At 41.5% G+C, this 26,808-nt stretch overlaps 2 protein-coding genes across 10 annotated transcripts in view; one reads left to right on the plus strand and one right to left on the minus strand.

The window, feature by feature from the left end:
• Nucleotides 1–3,276, minus strand: part of PIBF1 (progesterone immunomodulatory binding factor 1) — a 126,424-nt gene extending 123,148 nt beyond the window's left edge. For 2 of the 7 annotated variants that reach the window (XM_048079137.2, XM_048079132.2), the window contains exons 1-3: nucleotides 2,222–2,371; nucleotides 1,330–1,645; nucleotides 392–492 (exon numbers count right to left, since the gene is read on the minus strand). In XM_048079137.2, coding sequence (XP_047935094.2) covers nucleotides 392–492; nucleotides 1,330–1,581 — 353 coding nt within the window. In that variant the 5' untranslated portion in view covers nucleotides 1,582–1,645; nucleotides 2,222–2,371. Of the gene's footprint in view, nucleotides 1–391; nucleotides 493–1,329; nucleotides 1,646–1,746; nucleotides 1,769–1,851; nucleotides 2,012–2,037; nucleotides 2,177–2,217; nucleotides 2,372–2,818 lie in introns of those variants that run through there. The other 5 variants (XM_048079134.2, XM_048079133.2, XM_048079135.2 and 2 more) reach the window with 5 other exon arrangements.
• The window catches only part of DIS3 (DIS3 homolog, exosome endoribonuclease and 3'-5' exoribonuclease), a 32,036-nt gene continuing 7,671 nt past the window's right edge, over nucleotides 2,444–26,808 (plus strand). The window contains exons 1-17 of one of the 3 annotated variants that reach the window (XM_013191165.3): nucleotides 2,444–2,737; nucleotides 4,193–4,350; nucleotides 5,102–5,292; nucleotides 5,409–5,482; nucleotides 7,445–7,612; nucleotides 11,196–11,360; nucleotides 12,257–12,370; nucleotides 12,462–12,599; nucleotides 14,614–14,760; nucleotides 21,015–21,131; nucleotides 21,944–22,045; nucleotides 22,670–22,734; nucleotides 22,826–22,910; nucleotides 23,513–23,640; nucleotides 24,102–24,188; nucleotides 25,071–25,227; nucleotides 26,382–26,596. In XM_013191165.3, coding sequence (XP_013046619.1) covers nucleotides 2,504–2,737; nucleotides 4,193–4,350; nucleotides 5,102–5,292; nucleotides 5,409–5,482; nucleotides 7,445–7,612; nucleotides 11,196–11,360; nucleotides 12,257–12,370; nucleotides 12,462–12,599; nucleotides 14,614–14,760; nucleotides 21,015–21,131; nucleotides 21,944–22,045; nucleotides 22,670–22,734; nucleotides 22,826–22,910; nucleotides 23,513–23,640; nucleotides 24,102–24,188; nucleotides 25,071–25,227; nucleotides 26,382–26,596 — 2,345 coding nt within the window. In that variant the 5' untranslated portion in view covers nucleotides 2,444–2,503. The remainder of the gene's footprint in view (nucleotides 2,738–4,192; nucleotides 4,351–5,101; nucleotides 5,293–5,408; nucleotides 5,483–7,444; nucleotides 7,613–11,195; nucleotides 11,361–12,256; nucleotides 12,371–12,461; nucleotides 12,600–14,613; nucleotides 14,761–21,014; nucleotides 21,132–21,943; nucleotides 22,046–22,669; nucleotides 22,735–22,825; nucleotides 22,911–23,512; nucleotides 23,641–24,101; nucleotides 24,189–25,070; nucleotides 25,228–26,381; nucleotides 26,597–26,808) is intronic. The other 2 variants (XM_013191161.3, XM_013191162.3) reach the window with 2 other exon arrangements.

The following is a 26,808-nucleotide window of genomic DNA, read 5'->3' on the forward strand; positions in this document are numbered from 1 at the left end:
ACCAAACTGCAATCCCTGGAAGTGTTAAGGGTAAGCCCTTACCTTTCCTAAGTCATACAGGCTGAGCAGTTATAAAAAATTCAATTTTAGTGATTCAAAGTCTGCTCCCTCTACTTGCTCTTTTTGCTCTTTACAGTTTTTTAAAACATCCCTTATACAAGTTCCTATTAAATTTTGAATGCAGATAACAATAAAGTCAAAACCGCAGACTTCAGTAAGTGAGAACTGAATTAAAATTTACTTATTCTGAACTGTTTAGAATGGAAATATTAGTATAATCTGCAAAATAAATCCTATTCCTGCAACTGATAACCACCACTTTTCATTAGCGTGAATTAATCTGAGTTCCTATCAATAAACTATTAAAGTTTTTAGCTTTACTTTGTCATACCTAGCGTCTTCTTGCTGTAATGCCAGCTGGCTATCCAGTCGTAAAGACAACAGCTGCTTTTGATGGATTGCATCATTAAGCTTCTCTTCCAGCTCTTCAATCTAAAGAAAATAAAATGCAGAAAATAAGTTACCTTTTGTTTGTTTGCTAAGCATTTATTTTAAAGAATTACAACTATTAAGAAAAAGCAGAGAACTGGAAATACAAAGATGATTGTCTAACAAAGTCTCTAAATATGCTAAGGCTTCACAAAATACAATACGGATTTTGCCCCAAATTAAAAAGACTTAGTTCTACGACTGCTTATTTCATCCAGATAGCTACTTATTTGGCTGATTTCAAAGTAACCTTAAACTTATGCCAACAAACCAGTGAAATGACCAGTTGTACAAGAGGTTGTAAACCTGGACTTCACACAAATGTTGCAAAACTTTTACAAAACCTTTCTTAGTTTCACCCATCTTAATTGAAATTGTACACAAAATCTCCTACTATTATTATTATTACTATGTAGCATATTTTAGCTACATCTTCACTAACAGATTACTCTATAACATTCAGAGGACTTTTTCTAGCCTACATCAAGTTCAGCTTAAAAGCCCCATTAACTTTTTCACATCAGTGGCAAATTATTTACTGTTTCTGAAAAAGAAAACAGGTCTTTTTCCTTTTACTTTAGAAATGGAAAAAACTAAATAGACCTAACGTGATCCCAACTCATCCATTTGTAAGTGTAACACCTCGGACAACTCAGTTACATCTTCTGTACCTTTGTTTCCTCCTTTTGTTATTTTAAATAAATAAACAAATAAAACGCTAAGTAGGATTCCAGTACACAGTTCTGAGACATCCTTTTGAGAACTCAAGCTTCTACGACACTCTAAAAGCAGCAGAAACAAGAAACGATTGTATGATGAAAGAAACGTAACATTTCTTACCTTGGTCAAATATTCTACTTTCAAGTTATCAATCATCAAGTTTTTCTGAGATAATTCTATTTTAAGCAGCTGAAGATTATGGAGCAACTCTTTCCGTTCGATCAGCTGCTTTGTGACTTTCACAGTACCTTCCCTCTCTTCAGAGGAAGAGAGATCATCGGTTGGGATGGTGGTTTCTAAGCTAATATCTTCAGACTCCAAGGAGCTAGAGATGTTTACTTTCCTGATTTCCTTAGAGCTTTTACGTGACATTTTCTTTCACTATTTTAAACACTTTTTAAAGTTATATTTTGAGACGAACCCCCTGAAGAGTCAACTGCAAAAAAGCAAAACAGTTAAGACATGATGTCACTATGAAAATGAACTAAACAAGCAATACTTCTCAACATCATAGTAATGTATTTCTTCTTCACTTACGGAAGACATTTTAAGAAGTTCCAAACAGGGTGGTTTCCCAAGGACTCTCTCTTTTAATATACGATACTAACAAGGGTTTTGATACTATAAAATAACGATACTAACAAGGGCTTTGACTTCAGTAAGCCTACTGCTGGCACACCTGCTTCTCACACTGCCAGAAGAGCATTCAAGGAAACCCCAAGCCATAAAACATCAGAGAGCGTCACCCAGCAAGGGGCACAACACGAGTGGGCCGAGAAAACAGAGAAGGCACCCCCTGAAGCCCAACTTCATCCCTGTTGTTTTTACCGGGCTGATGTGCCTGGTACCTTAGGGGTACCTCCCAAAACCGAGGCACTGGGGGTTCCCCGGGCTGCCTGCCCTGGTGGGGCCATGCCTGCCCGGGGCAGGGGGTAGGACCGGGGTGCTCTGCAGGGTCCGGAGCCGTTACAGAGCTCCGGGGTTCGCTCAGCACCCGCATCTACTTACGCACCACCGGGGACAGGCCGCGGGTTTTGCTCCAGAGACGCACAGCCGAGCGCACGCTTCTGGAGGACCGAGAGAGGGGTGGGCTCCGACTCCCCGGGGCGGCCGGGCGCCACACAGCACCACCGGCCCCACAACCGCTCTCCCGGCCGCGTTCCCGCCTCCCCCTCAGCGCGGCTGCGCGACGCCATCACCGCGGCGACGCGACCTCCGCCATCTTCCCCCCCCCCTTCCTCCCTCCCTCTCTCTCTCTCTCTCTCTCTTTCTGCCTGCCCGCCGGCTGGCCGCCATGTTAACCTCGCGGACCTTCCTGAAGCGGACCCGGGCTGGTTCCGTGCTGAAGGTGGTGCGGGAGCACTACCTCCGCGACGATATCCCCTGCGGCGCCGCCGCCTGCCCGCTCTGCCCCCCGCGCCCCGACGGCGGCCCCAGCGTCTTGGAGGAGCGGCCCAGCGGCGCTGCCAGCAGCCTGTGCCCCGGCCCGCACTACCTGCTGCCGGACACCAACCTCCTCCTCCACCAGGTGAGCCGGGACGGGGGACAGCACAACGCCTCCCCCCGGGCTCCCCCCCGGCCGCTGTTAAATCCCCGTGGGCGCCATTACCCCGCGTCCCGTCCCCGGGGCTGCTGAGCCCGGGCCGAGGAGCTGCTCCCCTTGTCTTGCCTCTTCTCCTGGCTTTGGGTTGCCTCCTCCTTACAGGGTTTTGCTGTCTGAACGCCGGGAGTGGAAACCCGGTTATTATTTGGTTTGGCGTGGGTGTGGAAAGGCAGGCAGGGAGGGTGAGCAGACGCTAGAGCAGCGATCTGGATCCTCATGTGGCCTCTTGTGTTTTGTAGCCCATATGAGTTGTCCTAAATACCCCTCCTGTCCTTCAGGGACTGCCGCAAGCTTTATAGCGTGGTGTTGGTTCCATGTGATAAATAGAGCCTACAAAGTTATCCCAGGTACAGCTCCATGAGTTTGGGATGAACTCTGCAACCCATCGCTAATTATATAGTGGCTTGAGTCTGGGCAACACAGATGGTACAGCAGGCTGGGAGATGGTGAATTTTCAAGCTCAGTATTTAATTTGTTTGTTTGTTTGTTTTAATACTGTTGAGTACATCAGTAGAACGTAGAATATCCCCTGCAGATGTTGGAGGCTGGAAGATGTGGGTCCTGAATGCTGTCATTCCTTACTCAGGAGAGGGGCACAGCACTCTCGTGTTTTAGCAGTTAGCAATATTAAAAGCGGTAAGTAAGGGTTTTCATGCAAAACAGCAAGAGAGTGGATGTTTTCAGCCTGTTCTCTGTGAACTTCTCATTGTCTGTTGGTAAAGCTTGCATATGTTGTAGAGCACTCTGAGAACTTGCTAGGATGCAGTACTATGAACCAGAGCAGAGGGTATTAGGCAGTCTTGGTAACAACAGGAAAAGGTTTTGTCTAGCAACTGGAACAGGATTGCAACAGTAACACTTGGCCTGGTAATTCCGCTTGTGTGTAGAATAGTATTAAACTTCTTGCTCTATATACATTGTTCTAGGTCATCTAAACATCCATCAGAGAAGCTTGGTCTGGTGTTGCTCTTAATTGTTTCAGCTATACCTCATCTTTGCCTCTTTTTGGAGGTGGGTTTACACAGTTGCTTGCCACAAGCTCAGAAATGAAGCATGCATCTTTTTCTCCTGACAGGAGCATGGGTTTTTGGACATGGTTATATACTGTGGCTGTCAGGAGCAGACAAAAAAAAAAGGTGCTAAATTTAAAAGAAAAAAATACAAAAACAAGAGATTGAAAAATCCAATTTGAGCTTTTTGCCTACAAGCAGAAGGGTGCAGCTTATTATTCACTTCATATTCCCAATGGCAAGAGAGAAAGGCAGGAATAGCATGTTAGCATACATTAGTTTTTTGCATATTAACCAAACAAATACTTCAAATCCTGTTATTGGACAGAAAAAAAGTACAATTCTGATGCATTTCCATTTTGTTCCTCAGATTGATATACTTGAAGATCCTGTTATCAAGAATGTCATTGTGCTACAGACAGTTTTGCAAGAAGTCAGGAATCGGAGTGCACCGGTGTACAAACGAATTAGAGACGTGATTGGAAACCCGGAAAAACATTTCTATTCTTTCACCAACGAGCATCATCGGTAAGGTGTAGAATAGGGTATAATAAGGTTGTGTAGATGTCCACTAAAAAGCTGGGAAACAACTGGAACATGTGAACTAGGCAAATAAATTAGATGGACACGTCGGTCTAATTAGTGCATAACACTATATACTTCTAAAGAATCCTATTGGGAAATAATTGAATGTTCCATGAGCTTTTTAATTTTTTAACTGCTGTAGGCACATACATATTCTGAAAAGGGTATTGACTAAACTTTACGGGCAATAGTGTTAACCTGCACAATGGAATAATGCTCTTCTATTTCAGTGTTCCTTTTAAACATATTCTAATGCTTTATTAATATACCAGCTCAATCTGTAGGATAATTCAAAAATCTGTTAGTTAGGTAGTGACAGAAGGGTCTAAGAAATGAAGATGCAATTAATTTGCCTCTATTTGTGTTCGTAAGTAGTTTCCATTGCAGCAGTATCACAGTTACAGGAGTATTCATCTTGAGTGCTGTTCAATTGTCAGTGAGGAGGTTGTGTAAGAAATTAACACTTCCTTGCTATTTTTCTTGACCCTCCTGTCTCCTAACTCTTCAGTGGTCTTTAGTGTTACACGTTTTAAAAATTGGTACAGCAGTGATTCATTTGGCTTTACAATCTTAATCTTGTTTGTCTGAAAAAGATGTTGTGACTACGGATAAATGTTGGGATTTATTTATTTATTTATTATTTATTTTCACTTTGGTTTGCTTACCACCCCCTCCACTTTGTATTTTTCTTCAGAGAAACATACGTAGAGCAAGAGCAAGGAGAAAGTTCTAATGACCGCAATGACAGAGCCATTCGGGTAGCAGTAAAATGGTACAATGAACACTTGAAGAAAATGCAGAATGAGGAGATCCAAGTTATCTTTCTAACAAATGACAGAAATAATAAAGAGAAAGCCCTTGAGGAAGGGATAACTGCTTATACATGTAAGTTAAATGGCATGTATGTTCAATTTATTGGATGGATACACTATTTCAGCAGTGTCTTCATACCTAAATTCATTACCTCTCTTGCATAAATATTTGTGTGTGTGCTTTTGTAGGTGAGGAGTATATAAAAAGCTTGATAGCTAATCCTGATCTTGTAGATCGTCTTGCTTGCATATCTGATGAAGGGGTATGTCTTTATTCTCTTTTGTGCTTAATTTATTTTGTAAAATGTTCTGCAGTCTATTGTTGGATGCTGTATGTCAGGCTACTAGCATCAGTTTAGAAAATTAAAACTGTGGTCTTTATTACTCTTTTGACAATACAACTTCTTGCTAACTGAAAAGAAAATATTGCAGCTATTTTTACTGCTGCTTATTTGCTTATTAGTAGGTATCACCTATTTATTTGTGAAAAGCCAGTTGCTTTAGGTAACTGATATGAGGTTGAGAATCTTAATGAGTGATTCAACAAATTGTATAAATACTAGAAATAATTTAACTAAACTGAAAACCTCAGAAGTCTATTGCAAACCATTTGATCTTTTTTGTTGTTGTTGTTTAGTCTGTTATTTGAAAGCTTGTGTTAATTTATTATTAATCAAAAGCATTTTCTAGCAAAATATCTGATTTAGTGGTCAGTGGACAGAAATGCATGCTGCAGCTTGAAGATGAGTTACTTCACTGTCTATTCCCTTTGTCCCGTGTTTATCAGAATTAAGGTTCAGGTGCTCATGTAAGATTAACATAGCTGAAAACTAACGCCACCAAGAAAAGGGAAGATTAATTGTCAGTTACTTTTAACAGAGTGGCATGGAACACACCAGAGGGACCTGGACAGGCTTGAGAGGTGGTCCTGTGTGAACCCCATGAGGTTACACAAGGCCAAGTGCAAGGTCCTGCATCTGGGCTGGGGCAGTCCCAAGCACAAATACAGGCTGGGTGCAGAACGGATTGAGAGCAGCCCTGAGGAGAACGTGGGGGTGTTGGTTGATGAGAAGCTCAACATGAGCCAGCAATGTGCACTTGCAGCCCAGAAAGTCAACTGTATCCTGGGCTGCATCAAAAGAAGCATGGCCAGCAGGTTGAGAAAGGTGGTTTTCCCCCTCTGCTCTCCTCTCATGAGACTCCACCTGGAGTATGGCATTCAGCTCTGGAGCCCCCAGCACAAGAAGGACAGGGGCCTGTTAGAACAAGTCCAGAGGAGGGCCACGAGGATGATCAAAGGCCTGGAGCACCTCTCCTGTGAAGACAGGCTGAGGGAATCGGGATTGTTCAGCCCGGAGAAAAGGCGGCTCTGGGGACATCTTATAGCAGCCTTCCGGTACCTAAAGGGGACCTACAGGAAAGCTGGGGAGGGACTCTCTGTCAGTGAGTGTAGTGATAAATCAAGGAGTAATGGCTTTAAAATAAAAGAGGGTAGGTTTAGATAAGATTTAAGGAAGAAATTCTTTCCTCTGAGGGTGGTGAGGCACTGGCACGGGTTGCCCAGAGAAGCTGTGGATGCCCCATCCCTGGAAGTGTTCAAGGCCAGGCTGGATGGGGCTTTGAGCAACCTGGTCTGGTGGGAGATGTCCCTGCCCATGGCAGGGGTTTTGGAAATAGGTGGTCTTTCCAACCCAAAGTAGCCTGTGGTTCTTTGATTCTATGACACACAGGAGTGGGAAGAAAGTAGAGGGCTGCCAAGCTGATACTTTCAGGGGTTATCTGCAATTCATTCAGCTTTAATTTAGTAACTGTTTCAAAGTTTAGTCCTAGTAGTGTGTTTTCATGTTTCATACAGCTGCTTACCCTGTGTGCTATACTCTTTGCGATGTAGTACTGTGATAATATTTTCTTCACCAAATATGTATTTAGTCAATATATACAAGTAAACATACATACATATTTTACTTGTGCAGTACATTTTTAAGTAACTGCAGGCAAACAGGAAGAGAAAAAATGTTCCTAACATTATTATATTTCTATGTTCTTTATGATTTTATACTTCATTAGAAAAAATGACTGCTTAATAATAGTTTTTCATTATTGTGCACGTTCATTCCTACACATAGTTATAATTTTGTAGTTTGCTAGCTTGAGTTTCATGTTTTTGAGGACAGTTTTGGAATTATTATAGATACAAAAGACTCTCTTTTTTTTTCCCCTTAAAGAAAGAAATAGAAAGTGGCAAAATAATTTTCCCAGAACACCTTCCTCTTAGCAAATTGCAGCAAGGAATAAAATCTGGTATTTACCTCCAAGGAACCTATAGGGCAAGCAGAGATAATTATCTTGAAGCTACTGTTTGGGTTCATGGAGATGCTGAAGAAAACAAAGAGGTAAGATTTTTATTTTGACTTCACACTGTGAATTTTAGTCAGTGTCAGTAATGACCTAAAATGTAATTCTTTCATGGTGATTTGTGATGCTAAAAAGGAACGTTATATTAATTTTTCTCTTCTGTGTTCTTCTGACATCATTTTTTTACTTTGTTTGTGTGGACATAGACTGCTGAAATACCAAATATGCCCTTTTTGAAAAAAAATAGTAATCTGTTTAAAGGTATAATTTGTGGTTTGATAAAACACATATAATAAAATCTGAATCTTAGTTCTTAATACTATTTCAGTTGACTTGGGTATAAGATTTTTTCTTAAATCAATTTGAAATGTTTGGTGAAAGAGAAACAACTTTGCAGAGGATTTTGAGAAAAACTGTGGGGAGCCCTTGTGTGGTTCTCTTGCTTTATTTGCCCTGCTATTTTCAGGCTGTTCCCCTCCAAGAAGTTTGTCCTGCTTGGGACCGCTGCAATGACTGGCTATAGGCTTTTCAGAAGGGACAGGCAGCACAGAAGGGGTGGTGATGTGGCTCTCTATATTAGAGTGTTTTGATGCTGTGGAACTTGAGGCTGGGAATGATAAGGTTGAGTCCCTATGGGTTAGGATCAGCGGGAAGGCCAACAAGGCAAGCATCCTGGGGGAGGAGGGGGGTCTGTTATAGACCACCAAACCAGGATGAGGAGATGGATGAGGAGTTCTATAGGCAGCTGGCAGAAGTTGTGAAATCGTCAGCGCTTGTCCTCGTGGGGGACTTCAACTTCCCAGACATATCCTGGAAGCACAACACGGCACAGAGAAAGCAGTCTAGGAGGTTTCTGGAGAGCGTGGAAGATAGCTTCCTGACGCAGCTGGTTAGAGAGCCTACCAGGGGTGGTGCCCCGCTAGACCTTCTGTTCACAAACAGTGACGGACTGGTGGGAGATGTGGTGGTCAGGAGCTGTCTTGGGCAGAGTGACCACGAAATGGTTCAGTTCTCTATTCTTGGCGAAGCCAGGAAGGGGATCAGTAAAACCGCTGTATTGGACTTCCGGAGCGCTGACTTTGAGCTGTTCAGGACACTGGCTGGCAGAGTCCCTTGGGAGGAGGTTCTGAAGGGCAGAGGAGTCCAGGAAGGCTGGGCACTCCTCAAGAAGGAAATCTTAATGGCTCAGGAGCGGTCTGTTCCCACGTGCCCAAAGACGAGCCGGCGCGGAAGGAGACCGGCCTGGCTGAGCAGAGAGTTGTGGCTCGAGCTTAGGAGAAAAAAAGAGGGTTTATGATCTTTGGAGAAGAGGGTGGGCCACTCAAAAGGATTATAAGGATGTTGTAAGGAACAAGGACAAAATTAGGACAAAATTGTAAGGACAAAATTAGAAAGGCCAAAGCTCATCTGGAGCTCAATCTGGCTACTGCCCTTAAAGATAACAAAAAATGTTTTTATGAATACATCAACACAGAAAGGAGGACTAAGGAGAATTTCCACCCTTTACTGGATGCGGGGGGAAACTTAGTTACAAAAAATGAGGAAAATGCTGAGGTGCTTAATGCCTTCTTTGCCTCAGTCTTTAGCGGCAAGACCAATTGTTCTCTGGATACCCACTACCCTGAGCTGGTGGAAGGGGATGGGGAGCAGGATGTGGCCCTCACTATCCATGAGGAAATGGTTGGCGACCTGCTACAACACTTGGATGTACGCAAGTTGATGGGGCCAGATGGGATCCACCCGTGGGTACTGAGAGAACTGGTGGAGGAGCTGGCCAAGCCGCTTTCCATCATTTATTGGCAGTCCTGGCTATCAGGGGAGGTCCCGGTCGACTGGCGGCTAGCAAACATGACGCCCATCTACAAGAAGGGCCGGAGGGCAGACCTGGGGAACTATAGGCCTGTTAGTTTGACCTCAGTGCCAGGGAAGCTCATGGAGCAGGTTATCTTAAGTGTCATCACGCGTCACTTGCAGGGCAACCAGGTGATCAGGCCCAGTCAGCATGGGTTTATGAAAGGCAGGTCCTGCTTGACGAGCCTGATCTCCTTCTATGACAAAGTGACGCGCTTGGTGGATGAGGGAAAGGATGTGGTCTACCTTGATTTCAGTAAGGCTTTTGACCTTGGACTTGGCTTGGACTGGCATACACTTCGTTGGGTTAGAAACTGGCTGGGTAGCCAGGCCCAAAGAGTCATGGTGAATGGAGTTAAATCCAATTGGAGGCCGGTCACTAGTGGAGTCCCCTAGGGCTCAGTACTGGGGCCAGTCCTCTATAATATCTTTATCAATGATCTGGATGAGGGGATTGAGTGCACCCTCAGTAAGTTTGCAGATGACACCAAGTTAGGCGCGTGTGTCGATCTGCTCAAGGGTAGGAAGGCTCTGCAGGAGGATCTGGATAGGCTGGAGCGATGGGCTGAGGTCAACTGTATGAAGTTCAACAAGGCCAAGTGCTGGGTCCTGCACCTGGGGCACAACAACCCCAAGCAGAGCTACAGGCTGGGAGATGAGTGGTTGGAAAGCTGCCTGGTAGAGAAGGACCTGGGAGTATTGGTTGATAGTTGGCTGAATATGAGCCAGCAGTGTGCTCAGGTGGCCCAGAAGGCCTACAACTTGCATAAGAAGCAGTGTGGGCAGCAGGGCTAGGGAAGTGATTGGCCCCCTGTACTCGGCTCTGGTAAGGCCTCACCTCGAGTACTGTGTTCAGTTTTGGGCCCCTCGCTACAAGAAGGACATGGAGGTGCTTGAGTGAGTCCAGAGAAGGGCAACGAAGCTGGTGAGGGGTCTGGAGAACAAGTCTTAAAAGGAGTGGCTGAGGGAGCTGGGCTTGTTCAGTCTGGAGAAGAGGAGGCTCAGGGGTGACCTTATCGCACTCTACAGATACCTTAAAGGTGGCTGTAGCGAGGTGGGGGTTGGTCTATTCTCCCACGTGCCTGGTGACAGGACGAGGGAGAATGGGCTAAAGTTGTGCCAGGGGAGGTTTAGGTTGGATGTTAGGAAGAGCTTCTTTACTGAAAGGGTTGTTAGGCATTGGAATGGGCTGCCCAGGGAAGTGGTTGAGTCACCATCCCTGGAGGTCTTTAAAAGACGTTTAGATGTAGAGCTTAGTGATGTGGTTTAGTGGAGGACTTGTTAGTGTTAGGTCAGAGGTTGGACTAGGTGATCTTGGAGGTCTCTTCCAACCTAGATGATTCTGTGATACTGGATTCTGTCCCTACAGCTGTTGGTACAGTTGTACAGACACTGTTTCCAAGCAGCAGCAGCAGTCTCTTCCCTCCCTATTGCTGGTGGCAGCTGGAGGTGCTTCTTATGTTCTCTGACTCTTAACTCCAATTTCCTGGTAGCATGTGGAGGCCTCTAGCCTGCAAAAGTAGAAGAATTGCCTGATTATTTTATATCTTTTTAAAGTCCGGTGAAAAGAGATGGTTTTGGAGAGACTGTTGGAATCCTGAAGTAATATCAGTATGAAAATAAGCCTAAAGAGTGGAAAAAAAAATCCTTTAAACATTCTTTAGAGTACAGAGCCTGTTGTACATATATACTCTTCCATTATGCTGCTTTGATTTGGGTCTTTTGTTGCCATCATTGTGAACGTTTTCATTTTGTCCTTTAAAAATCCAGATAATTATACAAGGTCTTAAACATCTAAACCGAGCAGTTCATGAAGATATTGTAGCTGTGGAGTTGTTGGCAAAAGATGAATGGGTGGCACCATCCTCAGTGGTCTTGCAAGATGATGGCCAGAATGAAGATGATGTTGAAATTGAAGAGGAGAAAGAAAACATTGTATGTTGTTTGTTTTTTTTAACATTTGTCAAGAGAGAGACAAAATCTATAATATTCTGACCATTAGGTTTTAGATTTGTGCATCTTTTTAATACTGCTTCCTAAAAGCTGTAATTATCTCAAAAAATCTTGGAAACTTAAATGTTTATTCTAGTCCTACAGTTGCATTGGATATGTGAGTACATGTATAAAATGGATGCTTTTTTGAGGGGTATTAATCCCTATCAGATATTCCCAGATTATTTTGTTAAATTACATAATTCCAATGTTTCTGAGTGGTAGCCAGGTTGCAAAATGCAAAGCTATATGCTAATGTGTAGATTAGGAGTTGCTGGAATAGGAGCAGATACAGTATTACAATGAGAGTCAGCTTTTAATGGCATTGGATATATTTGGAACCAGTTGTAACATACTATTCAGCTATTAGCAGTAATTCTGCTTAGTGTGTACGCATGTATATATACCCTGTCCAAAAAATATTTGTTTCTTTGAAAACAGAATCTTTCTACTGAATTTCATGGGAACATATTTATTGCGGTGTATAGAATTACTGGAGAATTTCAAGCAACATTAAAAAGACTCATTAAAAATTAAAAGAATAGGTTGGAAAAGAAAATGGGGATACTCGGGGAGCAAGCTGAGACAGTAGAAGATAACATTTCGTCAGAATCTTTTTTCTGTTGTTCTTTGTTCTGAAATTATGTCCATAAAAATCCTTACAGAGGTAAGGTTTGTCACATTACTAAAATTGTTCTGTTTATGAAGCCATAATATGAGTTTATGGCATTATAGTGATAACATAACCTATTACCACCAAGGTTTGAGATAGGTGCTGTAATCAAACATGTTAACGAGTTCAAAAAACTGTGTTTTTTCACCCCTTTGTTTTGTACCAGTTGAAGACTTCTGATAACAAGAGCATGCTGAGACCTACAGGAAAAGTAGTGGGCATTATAAAACGAAACTGGCGACCATTCTGTGGCATGCTTTCCAAATCACAGATCAAAGAGGTAAGGTAATAAAGCTATTGTAAGGGTAGATTTTTATTATTGTTGTTATTTTAATTAGAAGTTATTTGTTCCTTTTTCTGTCTGCTAATAGGCAAGGCGGCACTTGTTTACACCAGCTGATCGCAGGATTCCTCGTATTCGAATAGAAACAAGACAAGCAGATACACTGGAAGGACAAAGAATAATTGTTGCTATTGATGGTTGGCCCAGGAATTCTAGGTATCCTAACGTAAGTTTGTGTTTCCTTCTGAACTTTTATCTGTCTGACTTATACTTGTTTATTAGGTAAGATGTTTATTATTATCTGTAATGCGGAGTAACTTCAAAAGGTCTTGACGTGGATTTGTGAAGTTCTTTGTATACTGTTCTTTAATGGTGCAAATTAAGGAAGTCCCCAAATAATTTAGTTTATTCTTGCTCCCCCCAAAATTACACGTTATCAAACCTAAAAACCCACTCCTCAGGTTCTGCAATGAACCTATACTTCCTAACTATGGTGCTTTATCTAGACTAACTAGGGACTACCTTGTTTTAGTCTGGCTTCCTAGAAATGTCAACTTTTTTCTTCTGGCTTTGTTCATCTACACGCTGATCAGCATCCTGGCAAGTAGGTTTAAGCATATGGGCCTAATTCAGTCAGATTATCAGGTGGGGCAGAGTTGCAGGTAATTAAGTTCTTAAAAGTTCTATACAAATAAATAGGAAAATATAAGAGGAAATTTGGACATAAGCTTCAATTTGTGGTGAACACTAGGTTTGGAAGGGGCTTCCACTGGCTTGTGTAAGAGTGTGTAGTTTGTAGTGAGAGCACAGGTGTCTCAGGCACATTTAAAGGTATGGAGGAAACTCAGAACATACAGGAAAAGTGTTTTAAGACAAACAGCATTGCTGCAGAGGATGAGAGGTGTGAGTTAATGTGAGTATTAGAGAGTGGGATGTATGGTGTAGCACAAATTCATAGAAAAATTAGACCTTAGTTGTTCTGCAGCTTGTGGGAACAATGTATTTTCTTTGCTGAAAAACTGAATTACCATCTTTACAGATTTTTCAGTTTTAACTTTGGAGAATTTAGTACAGTTGAAGCAAAAGAAAAGTTCAGACCTCCTGAATCAGTTGTTTAAGATGAGAAGGTTAAATGAAGAAGAAAATATGACTCCTACTGTGTAATTTAATAATTAATTTAATACTAATAATCTGTGGAATAATAGTCTCAAATATTTAATTACTTTTGATCAAATATTGTTGGCAGTTGGACTCATAGGTCCCTTCCAACTGAGCTATTCTATTCCATTATTCATTGCAGATGCCTGCAGGCCAGACAGCAAACTTACACATGTTCCTGTTCAGCTTGTTAGTATAGATGTAGCCCTCACTTCTATGCGTATCTCTGTTGCCCAGTGGTGGGTGTCCTGAGCTTTATCAACTCCATCAAGTTCAAGTCCCAGTAGGACTGGAAGACCTATAGGGTTGTTTGAGATGTGTGCGAAGTCTCAGCAGTTTGTCATCCTGGCAAAATAAACAGCTGTGTACAAGTCTAACAGCAGTATAGTATATAATCATGAAAGGTTTATGTGGAGAGTGGAATTATTTGTGTGAATACTGAATATGGCTCACACCCAAACAAAAATTAGCTTTTTTTTTTTTGTAAATAAAGAAAAAAAACATACTTTCATCTACGTAACACATGTATCACATGTGCAAAGAAGAAGCAAATTCTGTTCAGGTCACAGAGATGCAGACACAATAGGCTTAAGGTATTACTACAGAGTGAATGTATGCTGTATATTAAAAGAGAGGAAATAACACTTTAAAAAAATTCTGGAGAATGAAACAATATCTGCAGGAATGAATACCTTAAAGCTGCAAATGTGTCACAGAGATTTGGCTTTCTTGAAACATTATCGTATACACGAACTATTCCAATAATAAATAAAAATCTGTTTTATGCTAGCTAGATTGTTAAATAAGCCCAGACACCTGTTTGCAAGTTACAGAAATGTGCTGCTATTGCCATGTTATGCATCTTCAGTATATGCTACATTGTGGTCGTGCTACTTAAAATGAGTTAGAAAGAGTGAGTCCATTAGAAAAAAATACATTGTGAAGTATTCATGTTAGGAGCATTTCAAGTATTTAACTACTTCTGAACAAATGGTATTGCTTGATGTTCATGCATGTATGTATTTGTACATACATATATTTGTGTGTGTGTATATGTATTAAAAAAGTATGTTGTTTTTCAGGGTCATTTTGTAAAGAACTTGGGAAGTGCTGGAGATAAAGAGACTGAGACAGAAGTACTTTTGCTTGAACATGATGTCCCTCATCAACCTTTTTCACAGGCTGTCCTTAGTTTCCTACCAAAAATGCCATGGAGCATTACAGAAAAGGTAATGGATTTTAATTATTACAATAATTACTGTGCCTTCTCCTTCAAATCAAACACTGTCTCGGGTATTCCCATGTTCTAAAAATAGAGGAGAAATGTTGTCTAAAACCATTTTTTTCTGGACTTTTATCCTGATTTCCTGTGGAAACAATATCTGCTTCTGCAAGATTTTTGTGTTTTGGCTAAAACTGTTAGGGATAGACGTTTTAAAATTTTAAATAATAAAAAAACCCCACACAACTACCACTACTACTACAGAAGGTTTCATTTAAAATGTAAAACAAAATTCCTTGACAAGGATGGAAGATTACAATTCAAATAATTGTGAATCATAGAATCACAGAATATCCCAAGTTGGAAGGGACCCATAAGGATCATCAAGTCCAACTCCTGGCACCGCACAGGTCTACCCAAAAGTTTAGACCATGTGACTAAGTGCACAGTCCAATCGCTTCTTAAATTCAGACAGGCTTGGTGCAGTGACTACTTCCCTGGGGAGCCTGTTCCAGTGTGTGACCACCCTCCCAGTGAAGAACCTCTTCTTGATGTCTAGCTTAAATCTCCCCTGCCTCAGCTTGAAACCATTCCTGCGGGTCCTATCACTGGTGATAAAGGAGAATAGGTCGGCACCTGCCCCTCCACTCCCCCTCGCAAGAAAGCTGTAGACTGCGATGAGGTCTCCCCTCAGCCTCCTCTTCTCCAGGCTGAACAGGCCAAGTGACCTCAGCCGCTCCTCATATGTCTTCCCCTCTAGGCCCTTCACCATCTTAGCTGCCCTCCTCTGAACACTCTCCAACAGTTTTACATCCTTTCTGTAGTGTGGTGCCCAGAACTGCACACAGTACTCGAGGTGAGGCTGCACCAGTGCAAAGTAGAGTGGGACAATCACTTCCCTCAACCAACTAGCAATGCCATGCTTGATGCACCCCAGGATACAGTTGGACCTCCTGGCTGCCAGGGCACACTGCTGGCTCATATTCTACTTGCTGTCAACCACAACCCCCAGATCCCTCTCTGCGGGGCTGCTCTCCAGCGTCTCATCGCCCAGTCTGTACGTATAGCCAGGGTTGTCCCGTCCCAGGTGCAGGACCCGGCACTTGCTCTTGTTAAGCTTCATGTGGTTGGTGATCACCCGGCTCTCCAATCTGTCCAGACCTCTCTGCAAGGCCTTTCCACCCTCATCCGAGTCCACAACTCCTCCAAGTTTGGTGTTGTCGGCAGATTTGCTCAAAACACCTTCTAGTCCTGCATCCAAATCATTTATAAAAACATTGAAGAGGACTGGCCCTAAAATGGAGCCTTGAGGGACCCCACTAGTGACCATCCGCCAGCCAGATGTGGCCCCATTTACCACAACCCTTTGAGCCCTGCCCATCAGCCAATTGCTCACCCATCGTATGGTGTTTTTGTTTAGCTGTATGCTGGACATTTTGTCCAGTAGGATCCTATGGGAAACCATGTCAAAAGTTTTGCTGAAGTCCAAAAAGATCACATCAGCTGGTTTCCTTTGGTCGACTAGATGGGTGATCTTACCATAAAAGGAAATCAAATTTGTTAGGCAGGACCTACCCCTCATGAACCCATGTTGGCTGGGACCAATGACTGCATTATTCCCCAGGTGTGCTTCAGTAACTTCAAGGATCATCTCCATAATTTTACTAGGCACTGCCATGAGACTGACAGGCCTGTAATTGCTAGGGTCTTCTTTCTTACCCTTCTTGAAAATTGGCACAACATTTGCCAGCTTCCAGTCTACTGGGATCTCTCTGGATTCCCAAAATCATTGAAAAATAATTGAGAGAGGTCCCACAGTGACGTCAGCCAGTTCTTTAAGCACTCTGGGATGAATCCCATCCGGACCCATGGACTTGTATGGATCCAGGTGGAGCAGCAAATCCTGCACACAGTCAGGGTCGGTTGGGAGTTTGTCATTCCCACCGTCATGGTCCTCCAGCTCAGGGCACCCTGGGTCCCGAAGCCCATCATCAGTATTGAAGACAGAGGCGAAGAAGGCATTAAGTGTCTCTGCTTTGCCTATGTCATTGTCTGTGAGGAGACACATCAAGTGTCTCTTCCCCATCAAGTATCGGACCTATGTTTTCTTTGGTCCTCCTTTTTCTGTTCACATATCTAAAAAAAACCTTTTTGTTGTCTCCCACAGACTTGGCCAGCTTCAACTCTAGTTGGGCTTTGGCCACACGAATTTTCTCCCTACAAACACGAACAGCATCCCTGTATTCCTTCCTCGTCGCCTGACCCTCCTTCTAGCAGCCATACATTTTCATTTTTTGCATAAGCTCTTTTTGCATAAGCTCCAGTAGAAGATCCCTGGTCAGCCAGGCTGGCCTTCTGCCCCGCCTGCCTGACTTCCAATATTTTGGAATTGCCTGATCTTGTGCTTTTAGTGCTTAAAGACTGACCAGCACTGATAGACACCAATGCCTTTAAAAGCACTTTCCCAGGGGACCTTGCTGACTAGTTCCCTGAGCAGCCCGAAGTCTGCTTTCCCCATATCCAGGGCTGAAGTTTTGGTGGCAGTTTTCTTTCTGTCACCATAAATTTTAAACTCAACCACTTCATGGTCACTATGACGGAGACAACTGCCAATTGCCATGTCTCCCACAAGACCCTCTCCGTTCTCCAGCAACAGATCTAGGAGGGCGCCTTTCCTAGTTGGCTCCCTTAGCACCTGCACTAAGAAGTTATCATCTAGGTGCTTTATGAACCACCTGGACTTGCTTGTGTCAGCTGTTTGGTGATCCCAGTTGATGTCTGGCAAGTTGAAATCCCCCATAAGGACAAGCGGAGTTGATCTCAAGGCATCTCTTAGTTCTGCAAAGAATAATTCATCAGCGTTACCGTCCTGGCCGGGTGGTCTGTAATAGACTCCCACAACGACATCACCTTTATTTGTTCGTCCCTTAATCCTTACCCAGAGGCTCTCACCTTTGCCATCGCCAGCTTGAAGTTCCACACAGTCCAGCCCATGCTTCACATACATCGCCTACCCTGCCTGTCCCTCTTGAAGAGCCTGTAACCATCTATTGCAACACACCAGCCACAGGACTCATCCCACCAGGTTTCTTATGCCGACGATGTCGTAGCTGTGGGACTGGGCCAAGACTTATAGCTCATCCATTTTATTCCTCATACTGCGTGTGTTTGTGTGGAAGCACTTCAAATGCACCTCCCTGCACGCGGCACCTTGTGGAGCCAACCAAAGGACCTCACTAGCACACAGTCCCTCTGATTCTTGCATACCATCTCTTAGCTTATCACCAGCGTGCATGGTTTTATCCTTTTCCCCCTTCAACTCTAGTTTAAAGCCCTATCTATCAGCCCAGCCAACTGCTGAGCAAAAATCCTTATCCCCCTCTGAGAGAGGCACATCCCATCTGGTGCCAGCAGGCCCGGTGTCACGCAGACCTTCCCGTGATCGAAAAACCCGAAGTTCTGCCGGTTGCACCAGTTGCACCGAAGCCATGTATTAATGTGACGAGTCTGCTTGTCAACATTGATCCCCCCTATCGGAAGGACAGAGGCAAACACAACCTGTGCCCCTGAACCTTTGACCAGTCACCCTAAAGCCCTAAAGTCCCTTTTGATTGCTCTTGGACTTTTCTTGCTACCTCGTCATTACCAGCCTGAAAGATCAGTAGCGGGTAGTAGTCAGTGGGCTGTACCAGGCAAATGACTTTCTTAGCGAAGTCTCTCACCCGAGCCCCAGGGAGGCAACAGACTTCCCTGTGGGTTGGGTCCGGATGGCATATTGGGCCCTCTGTCCCTTTCAGAAGGGAGTCCCTCATGACAATAACCATTCTTTCTTTCTTGACAGGAGATGTAGCAATGTGGGGAGTAGGTTGCTTTGACTTAGGCACCCTCTCCAACTGGGATGGGCTTTCGTCTACATCATTGTTTTGACTGACATGTTCTAGAGCTTCATACCTGTTATATAAGGGTAGATAGGAAGGTGAGGTGGGCAGGGACAGGGCTCACCTACCACCCTGAGCAGAAACCTGCCTCCTTTCCCCTCATTGGCCTAGGTCCCCTCCTACTGCCTGGCAGGATGAGGGAACTTTTGTCTTCTGTGTAGCAGGAGACACTTGTCATCCATAAGGTTTTTGTATTTTGGTCTCTCTAGATAGGTTTTTAACCAAATGTCATAAACACAATAGTCTGAGGAGAGGAGATTTGAATATATCCCAGTATAATCCAGTTAGGTAATGAGAGAAAGAGAAGTTGATGTTTACAGAATTGCTTGTTTTAAATGCTGTTAGTGAATTTCAAGTTCTCCCCAGTATTTTAGATACAAAAAATGGTTGCTTTAAAATGTACAGAAAAGGGTCATCAGGGAACTCTGAACATCAGTGGTTTTTGTTTGGGGTGGAATTCTTTCATTTGCTTTGTTTTGGGGGTGGTCTTTTTTGTTTGTGCATTTTGTGTGTGTTATTGTCTTTGAAGTGGCCTAGTTTTATCATCATTTATCACATACTCTTTGGCGTACTTGATTACAAACGCCGGAGAGTTCCAGGGCTAGTCGGGAACAATATGTCTCGCTTTAAGTTGTTCAGCAACTCGGCCTTCGGGCCTTATGTATCCTATTCCTCCCGGATCGAAGGGAAGCAGACCCGGCTCCTTTTCAGGGCCTTTAGGGCCTGGATGGAAAGGAACGCCCAGGTCACCAGGGGGCGTAACAGCAAAGGCCTGCGATGGCGGTAGCGGCGGGGGGGCGATGGCGAAGCAGGGCGGATCAGTGAACGAGCCCGCAGCTCCCTCCCTGTCTGGCAAACCACGCGTTTCTGACTGTGGCCCCACGGGGCTCTGTAAGGCCTCACGGACTGCTCGCCAGGTGCCGGGCAATCCCGCCTCAACCTTGTCGTTTTTAGTAGCAGAGTCCCACACCTTGACCTCAGTTTGGTCCCATGTTTCAGGATCATAAACTGTCTGATTCGTAATGACGGGAACAAGCTGTAAGGTTACCGGGACATTTTTTGTTTCTAAGGACGTATGATTCGCCATACCGCGCAACTGCTTACCTTCGGCCAGCGAGGGGCAGTTGTGTGTGCGGGTCTGCTTCTCTCAGCTTGAGCTTCCTTCCAGCTCCGGTGCGCCTATTTCCAGCGACTTCTATACGAGCTTCTTAGAGCTGTTTGCTGAGTTCGGCCGAACGTATCTTCATGAGGCGATCCATGTCCCTGTTCCTGTCCTGGTCCCTGTTCTGCTAGCTTGTCTCTGTTCATTCCTTTTTTGTTTTTGTCCCTGTTCTGTTAGCTTGTCCCTGCTCTTCAGGTTGTCCCTGTTCTTCATGTCCCTGTTTGGGCGCCATTTGTGGCGTAAGGACTACTCAGACACCAGGGTTCTTTTAGGATCAGTAACTGCTACTACTTTATTGATGACACAACTTCAACTCTCTCTTATTGAGGGCATAACTTCAACCCTCACTGAACACAGGCTCCCTTTTTATACCATTCACCCCACCGCAGTACTTTCCCACTCACTCTTCATTGGTCAACAACTTTGCCCGGCAACCGCAACCCCCCAGCAACTTCCATGCCTTAACGGCGGGAGAACAAGCAACCCGAGACGGCAAGGCGTCTCCTGAATCACCCTTCTTTGTTCCCTCTCAACTCTTGACATTCCTGATGGCCTCATCGTTAAGAGTCTTATGTTATCACCAGCCATGGAGCTTGTCGACCCCCATGGCCACACTCCCACGATACTCGTTTCTTCTGAGCTTGGAAACTGACAAACGGATCTTGTATAATGTTGGCTGTCTAGTCAAAGATACATACATATCTGAGATCTTTTTGTAGCCACTATACAAAGGTAGATATCTCCAGAGTGTGCAGTTCCTTCCAGCTGCGTAGATATCTAAGCCTTGGACAGGTAACCTTACTTGAGAGCAGTCATTCTAACCAATTTATTTATCTGGACACCAGAGCCACAATTTCACTTAAAAAATTCTCGATTCCTGGTCCTGCTAATTCTGAGATGATGAAAACATTGTGGTTTTATTCTTTCTCCTCCTGTTTGCTATAAAACCACGTTGCAGTACTTGATCATCTTCTGTCTCTTTTTTTTTTTTCTTTTAATCACTATAGTTTTTACATCTTGTAGATAAATAATACTGCAAATCATATGCTAAATAAAAGCCACTCTTTAAATGTTTGGTTGCTTTGGAAAATCTTACACAAAGCGCCTTTTGAATGATCATTTCTGCTTTGATATGGAAGATGTTTTGTTTTTTAACTTCAGGATATGAAATACAGGGAGGACTTGAGGCATCTTTGTGTTTGTAGTGTTGATCCTCCTGGTTGTACGGATATTGATGATGCATTACATTGTAGAGAAATGGAAAATGGAAATCTGGAGGTGGGTTCTTTGTTTTGTCAAACTAGTCATTTACTATATATTTTACAAGCAGTGCAGTAGTGGTAATAGTGAGTAATACCAGCAAAGCTCAAGATCTGTTGTGAAAGAAATTACTGTGTTTGCACAACTGTAAGATGGGAATAAAAAAAAAGACGTTCCATCAGAAGTGGGAATTGAATCTCTTCTAAATTCACCCTGCTGTCTGCTCATTTAGTAGGAGAAAATAACAATTTATTTACTGCTTTAGCTAAGTGTAAACATGGATATCTGCAGCTAGGATAAGAAACTGCTAGTAGAGCGAAGTTACAGCTGTAATAGCTAAGGACTGATTAAAAAGGCATTAAAAAGCTACAGGATTGATTAACACTAGCTCTCTGCACCATTATATCTGATCTAGTTGTGCTTTCTTTGTTATAAGTTAATTTGTAGTTGTAATAGCAGAGAATGTCAACATTGAAGGTCTAGCAAACAGAGAAAAGCAAAAAACAATTTGCAATGAGCCTTGAAAAAAATGAAACAGGTTGTTTGAGGCCCTAGGCAAGAAGAGTTGCACTGGTAATGAATGCAGCTTTCCACTAAATGTATGCATGCCCTTATTTTGCATAATTGCTACAACTATTCCTTTTTTTTAATTTAAGAGCTTTTAACTATACCTACTGATAAATACAGAAGCTGCTGGAGGGAACAGGAAATGGGTAAATTAGCTTGTAAATAAAAACCTGAGAAAGTTTCTTTCATGTTGAAACCTAATTGTTTCATAAGATGTTTAATGTGATGCTTGTTGTTTTTTTGTTTTGTTTTGTTTTCTTAAGGTTGGTGTACATATTGCAGATGTCAGTCATTTTATTCGCCCAGGAAATGCTTTGGATGAGGAGTCAGCAAAAAGAGGGACAACTGTGTATCTGTGTGAAAAAGTAAGTTTTCTATATAGACAGCTTTTTGTACAATTAATTTTTCATTGCTTTCCTTTTTAAATTCTTAGGAGTAGAGCCACTGTCTCTAGACTAAGCAAGAAAAGCTCCTTTGGGCTGCGCCTAATTTGCATAACTATCAAAATGAAGTTGCTTTCTGTCATTCCACACAGCAAGACTTCTTTTTTTTAAAACCAATTACATAGAGAATATGCCTTTCAACTCCTGTTTCATGCAAGAAATAACGTTTTCTAAAACTAGACTTCTGTTTTAATATAGATCTGAAATTGCAAAAGGAGTGACCTGTTTTTTCTCCTTCCCATTGGTTTTTTTTTCTTATGATAGTTAAATCTCTGTTTCCTATGGTCTGTGTTCTTTAAAACTGTACATTTAGATTTGTAGTAACTTATTTCCTATAGACCTGGTTCTTAGAAATAACTGCTATTAAAACAACAAATAGCTAAAATAGATCTTGGAATGAGTTCCCTTTGAAGTAGTGAACCTTTCTTTCACAAATCTGAGCTTTTTGTAGTGATAAAATCAAACTATTTCCAAGCTTTTATTATGGTTAAAATTACAACATTAAGTATTTATGACTAGTCATGCTTTTTATTCATTATTTTGCAGAGGATTGATATGGTTCCAGAGTTACTGAGTTCCAATTTATGCTCCTTAAGATCAAATGTGGACAGGTATATGTACATGATCCATACTTAAATCCTGACAAGAAACTTCAGATGTGTGCGTGTGGATTTTAACAGATTTTCCACCCCTTTCTCATAGGCTTGCATTTTCATGTATATGGGAGATGAACCATAACGCTGAAATTCTAAAAACCAGATTTACAAAGAGTGTTATTAATTCCAAGGTTAGTCCCATGAATGTGTATATATATTGTTTTAAAAAAATGTAGACCTTTTTATAAAAGCAGTGATCAACAGACTTGATACTGAAGTTGTGTTTTTTTTTTCTCGTTTCTGTTATTGATGTACTTTATTTGAATTAGCAAATGATGCTTAAATCCTAAAGTAAAGGAAATACTCATATCCTGCCCTGTTCTAAACGTGTAAGGCTGCAATGTTTTTGCTGCAATTACTTTGTTATGGTATTTTGTTTAAGAAGTATAAATGTGTTGATATTTATTGGACATGGTTGGTATACACCAGCTAGTCATTTAGTTAAATTCAGTAGAGTCTGTAGGTGTTTGATACAGTTCTGTAAAATCAGACCTTTAATGTATAAAATATGTTAAAAAAGTACTGTAAACACTTGAGTTTTCTTAGGGTCTTCCATAGATCTGTCCTGCTTTGTCCTTTAGTCTTTGTAAATGACATACATTGAGGTGTTGAATGTAAAGTTTTGTATTACTGTGAACCAGCTTTGACAACAAACTGCAGTTTCTGCAAGATAGAAATGTGTTCTTCTTTTCAGTGTTCAATTATGTATGTCTTTTCTTTTAACCTCTTCAAGGCTTCTCTCACATATGCTGAAGCACAGATGAGAATTGATTCAGCAACAATGAATGATGATATTACTGTCAGTTTACGTGGTCTAAACAAGTTAGCAAAAATTCTGAAGAAGAAGAGAATCGATAACGGGTAAACCATGCAGTGTTGCTGTTACTCCATCCCCTTTTTGTCTATTTACTGTCTATTTACAACTGTCAAATTATATGTTGATGATGTGTTCATTTTTCCAGTTCAGATCTTTGGAAAGAAAAGTGTTTTGTCATTTTGATTTGCAGAAAAATAGTTCTTTGTTCCCCAAAAAACACAAACTTGGGGAGTTAATTTTTCCTTTGCAAAATGAATCAGCAGTATGTCTCTCTTACAGTCATTATGCAAACAACTAAAGGAGAGTAGCATTTTAAATTTGAAATTGTGGAAGCTAATTGTGATATGTGGCAGTATCACAATTTCAGCTATTTTGAACATTAATTCCAATCTTTTTTTTTTATATATATTTTTCATAACAAACCTAGGTGCTTTGTGTAGGCCTGCAACTCTGCTGCTGTTTCCGCTATACTGTAATTCATTAATACCTCTTAATTGTCTTCCAGAGCTTTGACACTTTCCTCACCAGAAGTTCGCTTCCACATGGACAGTGAAACTCATGATCCTATTGATCTGCAAACTAAGGAACTTAAGTATGCCTTTTTATTTTCCTCAATTGCTTAATTTGGGGCAGGGATGGGATTAAGGTATATTTAACTAACAGCATTTACTTAATAGTGTACAAGGTTTATATAATAGTGCAAGTCAATAATCCTAGAAAAGATAGTTAATCTGTATTTTACTACACTATTTATGAAGTAAGTTTTGAACTGAATGTTTCGTATATGAACTTAAGTCTTTGCTCCTGATTTAAGGGAGCACTGGGTTATGGATTGTCTACATCCCACTGACCTCTCTGAAGCTCTTCTACTGATACTATCTAACAAGGGAGAGAAAGTAGAATTTGGAGTCATGGATACTGAAACTTGAACAATAGAACTATTATTGCACATGTGCAGAGTGATATCAGCAGTATTACTGAGGAGTTTTAGAAGCAGAGCTACTCATGCAGTTTCTGCATCTATTTAATTACTTTCTGTCATACTACTGTGTAGTTTCTGTGCTAAAATCTGCACCAAGTTGTGTTCACTGTCATGACTTCATGGTGTGAAATAATGGTGCTTTTAAGCTTCATACACATGATGTTTGAATAGTGTTCTTAGGAAGAAGCAGCTCATCTATTGGTCTTTTTTTCAGTTAGCAATGCTATTTTAAAGAGCGTTTTTCTCTTCATTTGTTATTTTAGAATATTTTGATTTTTTTTCCTTCTGCCCCAGTGTTTGAACTTTACTAAATATTTGGTATGTTTTTACTCTTAAAAATGTTTGTCTGCTTGTACTGTATGTTCAAAAATGCTGGTTTATTAGATACTAGTACATAATATTGATAGGATAGTGAAATGTTTCCTCATTAGACACACAAAACAAATACCTAATAATGCTTTTCTAACAATGCAAAATATTTTGTGTTGACAGAGAAACAAATTCCATGGTCGAAGAGTTCATGTTGCTTGCCAATGTCTCTGTAGCACAAAAAATTTATGATGAGTTCCCAGAGTTCGCCCTGCTCCGGAAACATCCTGCTCCTCCTCCATCGAATTATGACATCCTTGTGAAAGCAGCAAAGTCCAAGGCAAGTTTTATAATTAATTTGCTTAATTACCATGGTAAAAAAGCTGCATTTTCTCTCTGGTTGGCCACTTACCCAAGAGTAGGGGTTGGAAAACAGTACTTTATAAATGTCTTCCTATACTTGTTAACTGCTGGTACCTGCAGCAAGGTGTCTGTACTTCTAGGTGAAATCTTTGCTTTCAAAAAAAAACCTTTCTTGGGTAAAGAAAGCAAATCTCTGTCTTTTGTATTTTTAACTGTTATGTGCTCTGAAAGTTTCTCCTTTCTAAGACACGTGATTTTTGAGACAGTTCTTGGCTTTGGATCACATACATTTCTAATCTGAAAATGATTGTAAAATTAGTGTTTTACTCAGAAGGCTTTCCATAGACAGAAGTTCTCTTAAATAACCAAATTTACTTTTAATTACTTCAAAAGAACCGACACAATTGGGTATTAGCATGCTATATTTTGTTGTTGTTTCTGTTGTTAATAAATATGCAGTCTCTTTACGATGGTACAGGCATCATTTGGTCTCTAGATCGTCCTTTGTTGTCTGCAGTTTACATGAAGGAAAGAACATTCCACTGATCTTGTGGGACTGGAAAGTAAAAATGCATCATTATTGTTTTCATGCTATCTGTATCAAGGGTCACTGGCACATGGGTAACAAAAAAGTAGTAATGTTACAAATCACTTTTCCAAGTGTAAGTTTTAATAATTTGTGTGCGAAGTAAAAGACGGTTGATTAGTGCTTACATGGTGCTTGGGTGAAAGTCTGAGTATGTTATAAATACTTCTTTTTTGGTAGTTGTTTTTTATATACCTATAACCAGTAATGAGATGGAAAACAATAAAACCAAGAGAAATTTGTTAATATTGGCATCCATACAGAACTAAGAAACACTTCATGCTTTTTCTGAATTTGTAGGCTACTGACTTAGTTTTTCATTGTTTGAATAGAACACAAATAATAATAATGAGGAAGGGATACTGCATGGGGCTTTATTTGTAACACTGTCATTCCATTAAGTTGTATACACTAGTGAATTTATCAGGTATGATACTTGTTACAGTTGCTAGGATCAGCATGGATTTAAGTGTTGAAATTCAAATAATGATCTGTTAATATTTGCTTGTAATATCTGACTTTTTTTTTTTTTTTCCTTCCTACAGAATTTGGAAATTAAGACTGATTCTGCAAAGGCTTTAGCTGAATCATTAGACAAAGCTGAGTCTCCTGCATTCCCATATCTAAATACACTCTTGCGAATTTTGACCACTCGCTGCATGATGCAAGCTGTCTATTTCTGTTCTGGAATGGATAGCGATTTTCATCACTATGGTTTAGCCTCACCTATTTATACCCACTTCACCTCACCCATTAGAAGGTACACTTATTTTACAGTAGTTTTAGAGGACAAAGGTGATTTATTTGTTAAGAAATATTTTAGATGGTGGTGGTATTTATTTAAAACAAAATAATGTATTTGTTCAGCTTTAGATTTGTATTGGTGAAACATCATTCTTAGTCCAAGAATAAAGCTTTATTTATTTCTTTTAAGTGCTCAACAATACAGGCTGTATTGGTAGAGTGTAGTAA

The sequence above is a fragment of the Anser cygnoides genome, chromosome 1, assembly GCF_040182565.1.
Source record: "Anser cygnoides isolate HZ-2024a breed goose chromosome 1, Taihu_goose_T2T_genome, whole genome shotgun sequence".
Classification (NCBI taxonomy): domain Eukaryota; kingdom Metazoa; phylum Chordata; class Aves; order Anseriformes; family Anatidae; genus Anser; species Anser cygnoides.